Source organism: Alligator mississippiensis, chromosome 3 (genome assembly GCF_030867095.1).
Source record: "Alligator mississippiensis isolate rAllMis1 chromosome 3, rAllMis1, whole genome shotgun sequence".
Lineage (NCBI taxonomy): Eukaryota > Metazoa > Chordata > Crocodylia > Alligatoridae > Alligator > Alligator mississippiensis.
Genome location: NC_081826.1, coordinates 303,354,090 through 303,370,520, shown reverse-complemented (window position 1 = coordinate 303,370,520; position 16,431 = coordinate 303,354,090). Strand labels below are relative to the sequence as shown.

The following is a 16,431-nucleotide window of genomic DNA, read 5'->3' as shown; positions in this document are numbered from 1 at the left end:
GTGAGGGAGGAAAGGTGCTTCAGGTACTTGCAGACGGCTGCCACGTGTCCTTCCGCCCCACGCACAGCACTTTGCACTTGTCCCTGTTGTATTTCACCTGATTTGATTCAGGCCGTTTCTCCAGTCTCCGCAGGCTGGTCTGCACCCAACCCACAGCCGTGTCCTCTGCAAATTGGCTAAGTGTGCCCGCATCGAGCACTAGCATCCTCCGTTCGGCTCCCACTTGATGGCAGCTCAGCAAGCTGGAAATGGAAATGGTGCCCACAGCCCTGTGGGCAGTGCCCCACGGTGCCGGGTCCGACTGCCCATCACCGCAGCAGGCAGCGCAGAGGCTTGGGGCAGGGCTCCGGGGTCGAGAAGGAGGAGGCTGAGGGTCTGGCTGGGGCTGGGCCTGCGCTCAGCTCCCCTGAGGGCCATGCGGGGGGAGCCTGCGCTCATGCACAGCTCCCCACGGCTGTGCCCCACATGCTGCACCCCAGACCCCCGCTGCCCAGGGAACGTCACTGGTGCCTGGGACTGCTGGGACCCATCCGTGATCCATGCCCTGGGACTCCAGCCCACTACGGCCAGGCTCTGCCGCTGGGGCCCGGCTCAGCTCCTCTGGGGATGGCCCAAGTCCCTGCCCTGCTGTGGGCTGGGTACTGCTGCCTCCTGTCAGGGCCGCGGGCACCTGCCTTTGCCAGCCCTCACCAAGCCTGCCCTGCCCGCAGAGGGGGGAGCCAGGGGCTCTGCGCTGGCTCCTCCCGGCAGGAACCCGCTTCTCCTTCCAAGCCTGGTTTATTCCTGGCCGGTTGATCCCCAGCTGTCCCAGCGCCAGCGCCGGCCTGGGGCTCCAGCAGTGCCCAGCCCCGGGTATTCATAGAACATCACGCTCACCCTTGCACGCCAGAGCTGTGCAGACGGGAGTGTACCGGCGCGTGGGGAGCAGCCCAGTGGCTGGCGGCCCTGCGCCGGCTGCAGCACTGGCGGCGACGGGGAGATGCAGCCTCCATGCCGAGGCTGGCGGTGCTGTGCAGCCCCCGAGGATCAGCACCAGAAAGACCCAGGGCCAGCCCAGACCCGGCAGAGGCGCAGGGAGTCAGGCCCATGGGAGGAGAGCGAGGGGCCTGAGGAGAACCCGTGGGGCAGCTGGGCTTGGGGAAGGCGACCACGGTGGCAGGACACAGACGCAACTAGCCACGCTGTACTGGGACGACCGACCCCGAGGCTGTGGCTGGGATCCCAGGACCCACTGGCTGGGCCATGGGGCAGCTAAGCAGGACACGCCAAGGTGGTGGCCCAGGGGTGCGAGTCAGCCCCACCAGCCTGCCCCTGCCCCTGCCCCTGCCCCGGGCAAAGCTGGGCCTGCGCTGGGGCCAGACGACTTATCCCCAGGAGCCCTGACCTGCAAGAGGCTGCGCCCCGCTCCAGGGCCAGTCCTGGCTCCACACCCCCATGATGCACCCTCCCCAAGACCACAGCCCCTTCCTGGGGGCAGCAGGGGGTGGGTTCAGCGCCGCGGCTCTGGGCTTTGCACCAGCTGGGGCCTGGAGAGCGGCTGGGCTCCAGGGCCTGCTGGAGGGCAGCAGGGATCAGGCACTGTGCACGGGGCAAGGTAAGTACTAAGGGGCCCACTAAGCACCAGGATAGGGGAGTACTAAGGGCAAGTACTGGGGAGCTTGTGCGTCTCTATCCTAATGCTAGGAGTATGGGGAATAAGCAGGAGGAACTTGCAGTCCTGCTTTCAGACAAAGATTTCGACCTGGTTGGGCTAACAGAAACCTGGTGAGACCCTACCCACGACTGGGCAGTGGGCGTCGAGGGCTACAGGCTGTACAGGCAGGATAGATTGGGGAAAAAGGCCGGGGGGGGGGCAGGGGGGGGAGTGTTGCTCTATACATTAAGGAACATTATACATCTGTAATAAAGATGGGGACAGAAGAAGGGCAGATCCAAGTCCTGTGGGTCAGATTACAAGTGGATAGGGGTGAAAGGGATGTAGGAGTGGGGGTCTACTACAGACCCCCGCATCAGGGGGACGAGTTAGACCTAAATTCGTGAGACAGCTCTCAGAGGCAGAGCGCTCAAAGGGCCTGGTTGTCGTGGGTGACCTAAATGACCCGGACATCTGTTGGGAGGAGCGGCCGGCCAGGTCTGACCGCGCACACAGGCTCCTACTCGCATACAGGACCTGAACCTAACACAGGAGGTGCACAGTCCCGCTGAGGGAAATGTGTTACTCAGCTTGGTGCTGGCCACAGGGGAGGACTTGGTCAGGGATCTGCAGGTACAAGGTACCATTCAATGTAGCACAGCAGCAGAAAGGGATCTTGGAGTCTGGGTTGATGCAAAATGAACGCGAGGTGCCAATGCGCCGAGGTAACCAGTAAGGCTAACCGTACTCTTTTTTGCATTAGCAGGTGCCTCACAAGCAGGTCCAGGGAGGTGATGCTTCCCCTCTATGCAGCACTGCTGAGGCTGCAGCTGGAGCAGTGCGTCCAGTTTGGGGCACCGCACTTGAAGATGGATGTGGATAACCTGCTATGGTTAGGGCCCTGCCAGTAAGATCCTATGAAGACAGACTGAAGGACCTGAATCTCTTCAGCCTCTGCAAGAGAAGGCTGAGAGGCGATCTTGTGGTTGTCTACAAACTCATCCGAGGGGGGGGGGAGGTCAGCAGGAAATAGGGGACACTGTCTTTACCAGAGTGCCCCTGGGGGTTACTAGAAACAATGGCCATAAACTGAAGGGGAGTAGATTTAGATTGGATATCAGGAAGAAATTCTTTATGGTGATGGTTGCCAAAATATGGAATAAACTTCCAAGGGAGGTGGTGCTTTCCCCTACCCTGGAGGTGCTGAAGAGGAGATTAGACAGGCACCTGGCTGGGGTCACTTGACCCCAGTGCTCTTTCCTGCCCAGAGCAGGGGGTCAGACTCGATGATCCAATAGGTCCCTTCTGACCCTAGAAATCTATGAGGTGCCCCGGCAGGGTCCTATCCTGGCCCGGGCAACATGCGGCGCTGACATGGATGCATGGACCAGCAGGAAACCAGCTTTATTGATGGCGTTTTGTTCAAGGGGACGTGGCCCTGGGGCGAGGCAGCCGGTTCCTCAACCTGCAATATGGAAGCTCAGAGTATCAAAAAGGGGGAGAAGCCGCAGCAAGTGCGGGGAGCAGCTGGGGCCCGGCCCGGGCAGGGTGCTGTGGGCACTTGGTCACCGGGATCCGTGCTGGGGTGGGCGAGGCCACGGGTCAATACTTTGGAGTTCAACGATACAAAAATACTGGCGATCTCAACACAGGCACTTGGGATCGAGAAGCTGCAGGAGGGCTGGGTGGCCCCATGGGACAAGGCACAGCAGGTAGGGGAGGGACTACGAACCGGGGCTGGCCCCATGGCCCAGGCAGAGGCACCCTGGCTGCGGTGCCCGCAGGAGTGTGGGAAAAGGTGCAGCAGGCAGTAAGGCATCAGCGGTGAGGGTGGGTCTGTGCAAGAGGGAGGCATGGAGACAGCTTCTGCCAGCTCCACACGCTCCATTGTGCTGCAGACCCAAAGGCAAAGGGCCAGGGCCAGGAAGGCACTGGCAGCTGGGGCCCCAAGTCCTGAGAGGGGCTGCCCAAGGCACAAGGGAAGCACCTGACGGGGGCTGGGATGGGGCAAGGCAGGGCATGGCAGGCGGCGGCACCAGAGGCTGGGGGTCCCAGCCTGGCCTGGCAGCACTCCCACCTCAGCTAGGTCCCACCGTGCGCAGCACAGCGCAGCGCAGGGCAGGGCAGGGGGAAGCGTGTGCATGGGCAGCCCTGGCCGGCGTGGGAAGGTGGTGCTGGTGCAGGCCCTGGGCCACAGCGTGTGGTGGCGCCATGCGAGCCAGGCTGGGGCCATGTTAAATAGGAGCAGGCGGCAGCAGTCTCTGCAGGGACGAGCGGGCGGCACTGCTCGTGTGGCCTCTCAGTGCTGCCCCTCGTCCCGCAGCTCCGAGGGCAGGAACTTGTACTGCTGCTGCCGGATCATGGCCAGCTTCTTCCGTGCCTCCTCCAGCTCCCGCTCCTTCCGTAGCATCTCCTCCTGTGCCGCGATGATCTGTGGGGGCAGCGCTGTGAGCCCGGGGCAGCCGGATATGACCTCTCGCCCCCCAACCAGGCACAGCCCATGGGTCTGCCCAGTCACGCCTGGGCAAAGGCACCACGCAGACCTGGCGCGGCCATGGGGGCTGCTTCTGTGACCCCAGTGCCTCCCAGCCTCCATGCCCCATAGCGGCCCAGCCAAGCTCTCGCCCTGGGGGTGGCTGGTCTCTCCCTGGGACAGGCCATGTTCAACGGGGTGCGTCACCCTTCCTGCCCCAGGCCCTTCCCTGCAGCTCAGGGGGCGACACTAGCAGACAGAAAACGGGGCCAGAAGGACTTGGGGCCAGCCCCTCTCTTGGCACTGCACCCTATTGTTGCCCCCCACCGTGGGGCAGCATCTCCCTGCACCCTCCACCAAGGGGAAGCCCAGCCAGAGACAGGGGTGAGCTGGGCCCAGCTGGACGCCCGTGCACCAGCTGTCGGCTTGGAGGCAGCAGCAGTGACAGCACGGAGCAAACAACATGTGGTACCGTGCAGCTGTGAAAGCCACGGCCTTGGGTGGACCCACAAGTTTGAGGGGCCATGAAGGCTGTCCTGCAGCACCTGCCCTACCCCATCCCCACTGTGCTCAAGCGCCTGCACAGGGCAGCGAGAGCCTGCTGGAGCCGAAGCCACCCTCACCTGCGCGATGCCCCCCACCATCTTTTCCTTCACCACCACTGTCTCGTCGTGGTCCTGGAAGGCGGCGGCCTTCTGGGCGGCCTTCACCAGGTTGTCTGACGCCCTTTTCACAGCATTGCCGGCAGCCTGGACAGGGGAAAGAGTGCAGGGCCAGTGAGCCCGGCCTGCCCCGTGCACAGCACCCCCACCCACAGGCACAGCTCTGTGCCTGGCAGCAGCCAGCCCCCACCCCAGACCGGGAACAACGGGGTGGGGGGAGCAGGACAGCAACGGGAGCTCATGTGCCCAGTGCTCCCCAGAGGGAACCCCCAATGTGCTGCAACCCAGGGCATGCGCCCCAACACAGTTAACCAGGGCCTCGTGCCTGCACCCAGCTTTGCTCCCCCCCACAGCTAACCCAGGGAATGCCGGAGACTGGGGCTTCATGCCCCGCACCCTAGCTCACATACTGAACACCAGAGCCCCTCATTCCCAGCGCACTCAGTCACCGTTAATCACCAAGCACCAAACAGGAAGGGGTTAGGGTTAGGGTTAGGGGCTGCTGTGGCTTGCAGTTCCCTGGGCTTGGAGCAGGGGGCGTGAGCACTGCAGAGATGCACCATGCACCACAGATGCCCCCTGGATAGGGCCAGGCTGCCCTCACAGGCCCATGTCTGGTACCTGGCTCAGGGCAGGGCCCTGGCAGCACACAGCCTAGGTGCCCTGGGCTAAGCCATGGGCCCGTGGCAGGCACCCATGCGATGGGAGTGCCTGGGGAGATGATCCCACGCAGCCGCTGTTGCTCCCAGGGGGGTGGGCACCTCGTCCTGGTCCCCCTTGCAGCAGGGACTCACCTGCAGCCTCTTCATGGCCTCCGAGTCCTGGTCAGCCTTGACCTTGCAGGCCACCAGGAGCTGGGCAGTGGAGGCGGCCACCTGCTTGGCGGACGAGATGAGCTTTTCCTCGCTGGCGTGGCCCTGCACCGCTGCGTTTGCTGCTTCGCACAGGTTGTTGGTGGCAGCTGCCACCATGCGGGCCTGGCAGAGACACCAGCTGGTCAGGGACAGCTGGGAGCCCCGAGCCTCCAGCCCTCTGGTGTGTGGTGGGAGTGGGACAGGGCTGCACAGGTCCCACAGGTACAAGACCCCATGTTCAGGCGGTGACAGGGAGGGCACTACGCCTGGGCAGAGACCCCTGTCCACCCCACAGGGTGGGGCCAGAGCCAGGGATCCCTGCCCACCACAGGGGAGCGTTCGCTGCCTGCGATACTCACGGCTGAGATGAGCCCCTGGGACCACTGGCCATCGTCCACCGCGTTAGCCGGGATGGCGCCAACCTGGGGAGTCAAGAGAACATCAGTCCTGTCCTGCTGTGTCTGCCCCTCTGGGCAGTGGCTTGGCAGGACACACATGGGCTGCAGCAAGGGGCCGGCGGCCTGGCCTGTCCTGGTGCTCCCCACAGAGCTCTCCCTGGAGGGGAGGAGGACCAGGACACGCTGGGGTCTGCTGCACTGAGCACCCTCAACCCCCGTGCTCCACTTTCCCCCGGCACTGCCCAGCTCGTACCTTTCCTTGCGCCACCAGCTCCCTCTGGGCGGCTGAGGCCGCCTTCACCAGGGCACTGGTTGCAGCAGCGATGGACTTGGCGGCCTCCAGGATCTGCTCCTCAAAGTTCAGGCTCTCGTCCGCCTGCTGCAGAGGGAAACGCATGAGACGTGGCAGGCGGGGGGCAGTGGCACCACATGGGCACCAGACACAGACGGGGAACAGGGTGGGTGCAGAGGAAGGAAGGGGCCAAGCAAGCCAGTGCCGACACTTACCTTGGGCTTGGCTCTCGGCTTCAGCTGCTCCAGTTTCTTGGCCGCGGCCTCGATGGCAGCAGCTGCTCCCAGCAGCTCGTTCTCGGCGATGACGGTGGGGTCCTCAGGATCAACCCATTCGGTGCCTGGAGATGCAGCGCCGTGGCACAGTTACCACAACAAAGATCTAACTCCACTATTGCTCACTGCTGCGGAGCACCCAGGCATCCTAGCTCCAACCCACACGAACCTACTCCCCTTCCAGAGCCAGGGATGGGACCCAGGTGTCCTGCTGCAGGCCAAGGTGAGCCGGCTGGGGGGCACGGCCGGCTGGGGTTGGTGCGTTACCTTTCATGGCCTCAGCAGCCTGGATGAGCTCGGTGACGGAGCCAGCCACGCGCTTGGAGTACCCTGCCAGCTGCTGCTTCAGCTCATGGCTTGGCTTCTGCAGGATCTGTGATGGGGTGGAGGTAGGCGTGAGCAAGCCAGATCAGGCTGTGCTGGGGGAGCCTGTGGCAGCCCTGCTCCAGACCCCAATCTGGGGTCAGCCCCCACCCTGGGAACCCTGCCCCCAAGCTTGTCCGATAGGGGACACTGCCTCACTGGCCTCCCCCCGCAACACCTGCCCCGGCCCCTGGTATTGGGGTGCTGGAAAAGAGTTACCCGCCCAGCCCCCGTTCCAGTTTTGGTTCCCACCAGTACCTGGGCCGGTGCTGCACAGGGGTGGTAGCCCCAGCCTGAGGGAAAATGCCCCATGCCTGCATCTGGCCCCTCCACACTTTGTGGGCTTGTCTTTCAATGGGGGGAGGGCCACAGCTGTCCTTGCTGAATGCTGGCCACGGGTGGCAGGAGGGCACCCGGCATGGCATAACCCCATCCCTCCCCATGGGGGTCACCCATCCTGGGACCCGCCCTCCTCCCTCCCCAAGTCCTTTGGGCCTTGGAGTCAGCCAGACTCCAGCGTCCACATCCGGCACTGGTCTGGGGGGTGGGGGGAAATGTCCAGAGTGAGCTGGAGACCTGCTGTAGCAGAGGCCAGTCCCACACCCCAGTCCCTGGGACCAGCGTCGAGTAGCTGGGGTCAAGGAGCATGACGGGCAGGGCCTGGCTCCGCCAGGTGCTGGTACAGCCCCTTGCACGCTGCACCTGGCACTGCCGCCCCGTGAACCTGTCAGGTGGCACCTCCTGGGCAGCCCCAGCCACTGACACCTGGGAGCCAACGCACACGGTCATCCAACGTCATCCTGTGCCCAGAGAGGGTCCTCAGGGCAGCCCTTGGTGGGGGCGGGGGGAAGGCACAGCAGGAATGCCACGCCATGCCACACCACGCCATGCAGAGCACGCCCCTGCCTCATGTTACTGCCCTCTCACACACCAGGCTCTAGTTACCAGGACTGCACACACATATACAAAGCAGAGCCCTCACCGCGTTACACAGATTGCACACACACGTACACACAGAGTTCACCTCAACCTCATGTGAGCAAGACTGTGGGTGAACACATGCACACAGCACCACAGTAACCTTCTATACCTGGGTACATGAAGAACACGCCCTGCCTATAACAATAACCCAACGCCCAGAGCGTGTGCATGCGCGCGCACACACGTGCACACACACACACGCGCACAGCACTTCCCTGGCTTTATAGATTCATTCATAAGGTGCTGGAAGGGACCTCGCAAGATCATCAGGCCCAGCCCCCCTGCACTAAGCAGGAAAGACAGCTGGGGTCAGGTGACCCCAACAAGGTGACTGTCCAGCCTCCTCCTCTTGCCTGGTGTCATCCACGCTCAACGTGCATGCACACATACATGTACCCAAGCCTCACATCCTCCAGGGCATGTGGAGACACGCAGAGCACATGCATGCAGTCCCATCCCTGAGTCACTCAGGGCACCTCAGGCCTCAAATCTGCATCATTGAGACTGTGTATGCATGTGTGCACACACACACACTCACACAACCACACATGCGGACCAGGAGCAGGGTTCGTGCTGGCCAAGCCCCAGCGCCACGCCGAGCACTGTGCTACTCACCGGCTGAAAAGATGGAGCCAAGGGGACACGGAGAAGAGAAAGGAGGGAAGCGGTGAGTGCCGGAGGCTGCGTGTGGGAAGGGTGCCAGGACAGGTGCTGGGCAAGGGTCCAGCAGGACCTGGCCAAGCACACGGGGACAGGGCCTGCCCCTTGGGGCACAGCTGCTCCAGGAGCATGAGGGCAGGGGCAAGAGAGAGGGGAGGCCAGGGCTGGGAGCCAAGGGCTGCGAGGGGCCCCGGCAGTTAGGTCTACTGGCCCCAGCACGTCGAGGCCCAAGGGGACCACTGGTCCCTCACTCTGCACTGTGCAGCCCTGTGCCATCTGGATGGGCAACGCAGGGGACGGTGACCCCCTCCACCATCCCCACAGTGCTGGGGCCCGTCCCTCGCTGTCACGCGCCCACACCTTCTCTCAGGATTCGCAGCCTCAAGGTGCCCCTCCAGGAGCCATGTTTCCAGGCTCGGGTCATGCCCAAGCCCTTTCCACTCCATCACGCCCTGGCAGGGCAGAGGGTCTCACTTGCAGGTCCCCCTGCTACAGCGCTGAGTAGGGAGCTCCAGGGCAGGTGCTTGTTCCAGCACGGACCCCCAGCCCAAGCCACCGTGCTGCAGCGCCCAGCCTACGGCCTGACGTGCAGCCGACATCCTGGGTGCCTGGAGCGCCGGGGAGCGCGTGGCAGAACTCCCGCTGGAACCACGGGCCTGGGACTCTAACCAGTGCCCATGCTCCCGCGGGTCATGCAGGCACCTCGTGACGGCCCAGTCTACTACGCCCCGGCCCTGCCGAGTTGGCACGAGCTGGGCACCCTGTTATCAGACCAGGGAGTCGCAGGCAGCTAGATACGAGGCTAGTTGGTCATTCCCCTGTGTGCCGATAGCCAGGACACAGCGGGCCCCAGCCTGGCACCGCCGTGGGCCCCGGCACTGCAGGCAGCAGTGCATCAGGCTAAAGACCATTTCTGGAAGCACTCTGCTCATCTGAACTCGCTCATGCCATTAACCTTTCCTCGTCCCGAATTAGAGCGTGTCCAGCTCCACCAGCCAGTTGCTGGGCTGGCCCTGCCTTGCGGCGAACCCAAGACCCCTTCGGCACTGGCATCTCCTCCCTCATGCCCTTGGCATGGCCCTGCCAGCCCGCAGGGAGCAGAAAAGGCCAAGCAGAGCTGCACAGGGCTGGCTAACGATGCACCTCAGAATCGTGAAGCCATGGGGCGGGAAGGGATCCCGGAGGTCACATCCAGTCCAAACCCTGCCTGAGGCAGGATCAGCACCGTCCAAACCAGCCCAGACAAGCCTCGTGTCCGAGCTCTGAGCAGCACAATACCATCACCCTGACACAGCCCCCAGCATCGCCCTGCCCCAGGGAAAGCAGGGGGGCTGCAGAGCCAGCAACCCGGCTGCCCTGTGTACCTGCCCTGCCCTGCCCTGCCCCAGCAAGACGTTCTGAGAGGTCCTGCGTGGCACATGCCACCACACCTTGCCAACCCCCCTGCGCCTCACAGCACAATGGAGCTGAAGGCTCAAGGCTCGTGCTGGGGACGGAGCAGGGCTCTTGCAGTCTGGGTGGCAGGCGCGTGGCTGTGACCACTGAACCGTGGCTGGGGGCACCGCGAGAGGCAGGGGTGGGGGTCACTCACCAGCAGCACGTGTTCCAGCAGCTCGAGGTAGCCGTTGGTGCACTCCTTGCCATAGCGCAGTGCCCGCTGTCGCACGTCCATGCTCACCTCAGGGTGGTAGGCGGCTTCCTGACACCGCAGGCAGAGAGTCAGGCTGTGTCTGCCCAGGTCTCATCCACAGCTGCTGCCACCAGGACCCACCCCCCCACCATTGCTCCCCCCACGCCTGCTCAAGACCCCCCGCCCAGCCCACCTTGCAGGCGCGCAGCATATCGGCGATGGCGCGACGGCTCAGATTTGCCGTGGCGATCACGTCCTCCTGCCGGCACGAGTTGCCAGCAGCCACGGCCTTGGCAGTTGCCAAGGTGATGCCTTTGGTCATCCGGATGAAATCCTCAGGGGTTGAAGTCTTGTCCGGAGGCATGTGGGAGGAGAACACCTGCGAGGAGAGGCTGGGGTGAGGCCGGGGACAAGGAGGGGCAGGTCCCATGAATCTCCCCCCCCGCGGTCATGTCCACCCCTGCACAGGCAGGAGCTCTGGTACTGGCAGCTGTGCCAGGTCCTGCTCCTGCACCAGGCAGCGGGTGCTAAGGCAACTGGAAGGGGCAGAGGCAGGGGATGTTGGGGGGGCCTTGTCCAGGCAATGCTCACCGCGAGCTCCTGCCGGATGTGCTCGATTGTGGCTTCTAGCGCCCGCGTCCCCTTTGTGGCCTCGTCCTCCACGGCCTTCACAGTCTTCAGCAAGGATGTGACGTTGGTGACCATGACCTGCCAATAGGAGAAGCCAGCTCAGCGGGGCAGGAGGCCAGGAGCCCCCAGCTCGGCCCCTGCAGCATCCCCTGAACCTCCCTTAGCTCCTCCACCCCAACTTAACACCCCTGCACCTGCCTTGCACCTTCAGCCCTGTCACTTTCTCCCCTGAGGCCTCTTACCCCCACGGGACATGCAGTCCCAGGACCCACCAGGCCCCTGCTTCCCCCTCTCCGCTGGCCCCAGGCAACCTGCTCCCTCCCTCACCACCCAGTGACATCTCTCCTGCCCTGACCTTGGCCGAGTTCTTCAGCTGATAGACAGCAGGGTCATCTCCTGCTTTGCCGGCAGCTGCCTTGGTCGCACTGATCAGGTCTCCGAGCGCCTTGGCCACGTCCTTCACTGCGTTGATCAGGACCACCTGGGTGGGGGCAAAACCTGGGTGAGGGGCTGCCTGAAGTGCAGGGGGTCCCAGCAGGCAGATAGCAAGGCCAGGTCCTTGCTGTGAACCCAGTGCCCAGGCACTTGCCCCCGAGTGTCCCAGGACAGCTGCAGAGTCCCCTGACGCCCAGTCCTGGATGTACTGGGGGGCTTGGCCTCCCAACCCGAAACGCCAGGGCACCCAGAGCTCAGGCAGCACCAGGCCTTCTGGCATGCCAAGTGCCTGGTCAAGCCCCTTGGCCCCAAGTTCCCCCAGCACCCAGCCCCAGCCCCTCCTACCTGGGTCTCGGGGTCTTCAGAGCCCAGGCTGGCAGCGCCCAGCTTCACCACCTCCGCCAGGCGGGTGATGGTGGCCACAGAGGACTGGGCAGCCTGCGCCAGCTTCTCCTGGCTGGCCGTGGCATTCTGCACCAGTACCTTGGTGTCCTCCACCAGTGCCTTGGCCGTCTTCAGGATGCCTTCCCTGCGGGGCACAGGGTGTCACGCTGGGTCACATGGAACCAGCACACAACATGTGACATGTGCATGTGCAGCTAGAGGGAGTGCACAGCTGTGCCTGTCCTGTGTGCTGACCCTGCAGTCAGAGAGTCAGAACACACCCAGACAGCACAACCTGAGGCTTGCACCCCCGTAGGGGAGGGTGTGACATGCCAGCACCCACCTTCGGCACGTATGACTAGGGGCAGGGGGATCAGAAACAGCCCGGCTGGCACCCTTCAGCTGCCCCAGGGCTAAGGGCAATGTGACCAGAGGACTCTAGATCCATGACATGGAGTCCCCTGCCCCCATCCCTGGTCTCTGTCCACAGCCATGGGGCAGGGGGAGGGTCGGGGCACCTGGTTCTGGTACCTGTGGTCAGCAAAGGTCTCGGCGTTCTCCCGGTTCAGGGTGCCGGCAGTGGCAAACATGATGGTGGTGTCGAGGTCGGCAATGATGCCCGAGACGGCGCTGGCAGCAGTGATGCAGGCCTGGGTGCCACGGTTTCCAGCCTGCAGGGCTGCTAGCACGTGGGACACCTGTGGGGATGGGTGGCATGAGTTGGGCACCGGGGCTGCCACCCGTGCCAGACCCAGCGCCTCAGGGCAGGTTGGACTGGGGGTGCAGCAGGGGCCCCGCGCCCCGCCAAGGGTCCCGCCCTCTCCTCCCTGTTCCCCTCTGGTCCCTCTGCCCCCCTGGCAGGTCCAGCAAGGCCCTATCTGCCCTGCCAGGCACCTTCTCCGAGACTTTGCGGGCGCACTCGATCAGCTCCTTCTTGGTGTAGGCATCGCTGGGGCTGCACTGCAGGGCTCCAGCCTTGGTCACCAGTGCGGCGCATCCATGGCCCAGCTCCTGCACCCGGTTCTTGATGTGGAAGCCGATCTAGGGCGGATGCAAGGATGTCACCCAGAGTGGGCGCAGCACCAGGACCCCTCAGTCTCCCATGGGGAACCCCAATTGTCACCCCCAGCCCCAGCAAGACATCCCAGTGCACCCACCACCAAGGGGCCAGCCCCTGCACCACCCCTGGACCCTCACCTCCTCGTTCTCAGCAGTGAGGGCAGCGGGCTTGGCCTGGTGTGCCAGTTGCCCGTACTCGCTGGTGAGCTGGTTGGCCAGAGTGCCCAGCTCGTCGGGGCTGGTTGTGGACTTGGTGACCTGTAGAGAGGGCAGGGGTCAAAGGTCATGGGCCAGCCAGCTCCGCAGGGGGGACTGGGCAGGCACAGGTGCTGCTGGGGGAGGGCTGCCAGCAGAAGCAGCACAGCGCAGGCCTGATTAGCCCCAGCACTCACCATCTCTTGCACCGTCACAGCGATGGCCTTGGCAGTCTTGACCATGGTGGTCTGGTAGTCTACAAAGGTCCCTTCTGGCTCCCCCATGGGCCCCTCGTCCAGCTGCCGGGGAGAAAACCAAGTGAGGGGCTCAGCCTCAGCTTAAGTCCCACATACCACTTTGGGTCAGGGGCAGGCTGCTATCCTCCTCCCTACAATACCCTGCCCATGTTTCCCGTAGCCTGCCCCGGAGCAGGCCCTACCCTGGGGCATCGACTCTCCATGTCTCCTTGCAAGCCCTGGCCAAGCCAGGAGGCTGCGGCTCCCAGGCGTGTGTGACCCCATGGGAGGACGGACCTGAGCACTCGGGAATGTAAGGGCCGAGTGGGTCAGACCAACGATCCTGCCTCCAGCAGCGGCGGGTGCTTTAGAGCAGTGCTCTAACTTCTAAACTCTGGGGGCCACACCTTCCCGTCACTGCTGGCATGGGGCTGCCAGAGGACACCCCTGCCTGCTCTGCTCTACAGCTGCTCACAGATACTTGTCTATGGACCCATCCAGCCCCTCTCGAATGCGACTGTGCTCCCTGCCTCTATCGCCTCCAGTGCCAGCAAGTTCAGTCAGTGTGTGTAAAAGAAGCACTTCCGCTTGTTTGTTTTTAGCCTGCCCCGATAATTTCATCACATACCTGGTGAAGTATCTGGTATTGCGGGACGTGGTGAAGAACAGACCCTGCTCACTGTCCGCACCCTTTAGGATTTCATAGCCCTCTGTCATGTTCCCTCAGCCTTCTCCTCTCCAGACTTGCATCCTAGCCTCTCTTTGTGCTCCCAGCACAGCACCTGCTCCAGACCCCTGATTGTCTTGCTTACCCCTCTAGACCCCTGATCATCTTGCTTGCTCTTTGAACCTTTTCTAATTCCATAACTTTCCGTGTGAGAGGCCCCTGGCAGCTCATCCCCAGCCCCGGGGGCCACAGTCCCTGGACCCTGAGACAGGAGGTGGATGACTCCAGTGGTGCATGCTTGCCTGGTTGATGGCCTGGGTGATGGAGTCTACCATGCCACCCACTACACCGGCGGCACTGGCAGCCTCATTCAGTGTGGTTGTCAGGTCCTCCACGGCCTCCTTCATCATCTGCACGGCCTCCTCCAGGGCCTCCTGCGTGTGGGCGGCTTGCTGAAAAGACAGGTCACGTTGGCAACAGTGGCAACTACACCAGTGCAGCCATGGCACAAGGGCAGTGAGGACCCAGCACCTGGACATGCACTCACAGCACCTGCAGCAGGCTCCCCATGGCAGACATGTGTTGCACGCACACCAGGCCCCACCCCATGTTTAGCACACGTTTGCTTTGGCATGTGCCCCCGGCACCTGGCTGCTGGTTCCCCCATAGCAAGCACGCACTGCACGCATACCATCCCCTACCCTCACATGGTACATGTGTGTTCTTACATGCTCATGGGAGGCACCGTGGCTCCCCTGTGGCAGGCGCGCACTGCACATACGCGGATTCCCACCCCATGCTCAGCACATGTGTGCTTTGGCATGTGGTCACAGCACGGTCCTCTAGCAGCACCTGCCCTGAGCCTGTGGCTACCCTCTGACCCCATGTTCTACAGAGGACCCCCCGCCCAACCTACACACATGCCCATGTTACATGTGTGCGCTCAGGCTCATTTCTTGCTGCAGAAAGGGGCTGCATGCACCTGCACACATCCACAAATGTGTATACACACCTGCACATGCAGACCCGAGCACAACTGTGCACACGTGTACAGAGCTGCACATGTGCGTGCGTGCACGCACACACACACACACACACACACACACACACACACACACTTGCACAAGCAGGCCTCCCCCCCCCCAATACACAAACTTGCACAATCTTCCCCTCCCTCCCCCTTAGCCCCACGCACAGCCCTGGTGGGCACATCCTGCTTGGTGCTGCCCCTGCCCTGCCCTGTCCAGGCGCTGGAAGCCCCCGCAGCCCCCCACCTTGGGGTTGCCGCCGGCCTCCTTGGCTGTGTAGAGCAGCTGCAGGGCCGACTCGGCCAGTGTCTTGGTTTGGTCCAGGAGGTTCATCTGCTGCTGGTGGTTCGGAGTCTTGGAGGCGGCGCCGATGGCAGCCAGGGTGAGCGGCTCGAAGTACTGAGCCATCTGCGACACCTGAGGGAGAGAGATCAGTCCAGCATGGCCCAGCCAGCCCACCCAGCACAGCCCAGCCCTGGGGCCCCTCTCCAACGGGCACAGGCTGGCCTGGACCCCCTGAACCCAGTCCCAGTCCGCACGGCCTCCTGCTCTCAGCAGCCCACACCTTGTCCCAGCCATTACCTTGTGTCCCAGCTGGGAGGCCTCAGCCCTGGCAGCACCAGCCATGGGCTCGATGAGGTTGCTGATCTCCTGAACAGCTGTGATCATCTGGTTATGCAAGGCCTGGTGGGGAGAGAGGCTGTCAAGGGGGGCAGGCTGCAGGGCCTGGCATCACCAGGTCCTCCTGGGAGTGGGGTGCAGGCAGGGGGAGCTGCCTGCTGGGAGAGGGTAGGAAACACCGGGCTGTCTTGGAGCAGCTGGGCTGTGGGACGTGTGGTCGGGACCCAGCCAGGGGCTTGTCTACACCCACACCAGGATGTCAGGGTCTGTCCAGAGAGGCACCCCCCATACTGTCCACATGAGAGCACAGCTCCATGGGGACATGGGGTCACCAGGACAGGGACTGAAGGAGACCAGCAGGTTCCCCCCAAAGGACACCCAGGCACCAGGGCTGGAGTCAGCAGGGCAGGCTGGGGTGGCAGCAGGACCAGGGGGACATGGAGACATGTGGGCACAGAGCATGGCTGCACAGGGCTTGGCCACGAGTCGCAGACATCACAGGGCAGGGCTGGCAGGGACTTGCAGAGCTCACATCTAGTCCAAGCCCTGCCTGAGGCAGGATCAGCCCTGTCCAAGCCATCCTGAAGAAATCCATCATCTAAACTCTTCCTCAGACTCCCATCAACCCTGCTGCAGCACAGTCCTAACACCCGTCCCTGCCGCAGGGAAAGCAGGGAGTTGCGGGGGGCCAGCAATCTGCTGCTGCAAAGGAGGTTAATATACACCTGAGAGACCCCAGGCAGAGGACGTGCCCCTGTTGCACAGGAAGACAAACCCCCCAGTCCACACCAGCCTGAGCAGGGGGGAAATCCCTTCCTGCCCCAGTGCAGCGTCGGTCTGAGCCTGAGTGCAGAGGCAAGCCCCTCAAACCAGGACACTGAGCGGTTGGTCCCACAGCAGCATTAGCACAGCCCAGTCCCCATCTTCAGCCTGCACTGCAGCAATACCCAGCACC

At 63.3% G+C, this 16,431-nt stretch overlaps 1 protein-coding gene across 4 annotated transcripts in view; it reads right to left on the bottom strand.

Moving 5' to 3' along the window:
• Positions 1-3,021: 3,021 nt before the first annotated feature.
• The window catches only part of TLN1 (talin 1), a 49,338-nt gene continuing 35,928 nt past the window's right edge, over positions 3,022-16,431 (bottom strand). For all 4 annotated transcript variants that reach the window (XM_059725429.1, XM_059725428.1, XM_059725431.1 and 1 more), the window contains 19 exons: positions 15,438-15,539; positions 15,102-15,272; positions 14,130-14,279; positions 13,122-13,223; positions 12,868-12,987; positions 12,565-12,711; positions 12,202-12,368; positions 11,632-11,815; positions 11,207-11,332; positions 10,813-10,929; positions 10,415-10,600; positions 10,183-10,290; positions 6,855-6,960; positions 6,528-6,652; positions 6,274-6,399; positions 5,982-6,044; positions 5,563-5,745; positions 4,730-4,855; positions 3,022-4,064 (listed from right to left, as the gene is read on the bottom strand). In XM_059725429.1, the coding sequence (XP_059581412.1) occupies positions 3,933-4,064; positions 4,730-4,855; positions 5,563-5,745; positions 5,982-6,044; positions 6,274-6,399; positions 6,528-6,652; positions 6,855-6,960; positions 10,183-10,290; positions 10,415-10,600; positions 10,813-10,929; positions 11,207-11,332; positions 11,632-11,815; positions 12,202-12,368; positions 12,565-12,711; positions 12,868-12,987; positions 13,122-13,223; positions 14,130-14,279; positions 15,102-15,272; positions 15,438-15,539 (2,541 nt within the window). In that variant the 3' untranslated portion in view covers positions 3,022-3,932. The remainder of the gene's footprint in view (positions 4,065-4,729; positions 4,856-5,562; positions 5,746-5,981; positions 6,045-6,273; positions 6,400-6,527; positions 6,653-6,854; positions 6,961-10,182; positions 10,291-10,414; positions 10,601-10,812; positions 10,930-11,206; positions 11,333-11,631; positions 11,816-12,201; positions 12,369-12,564; positions 12,712-12,867; positions 12,988-13,121; positions 13,224-14,129; positions 14,280-15,101; positions 15,273-15,437; positions 15,540-16,431) is intronic.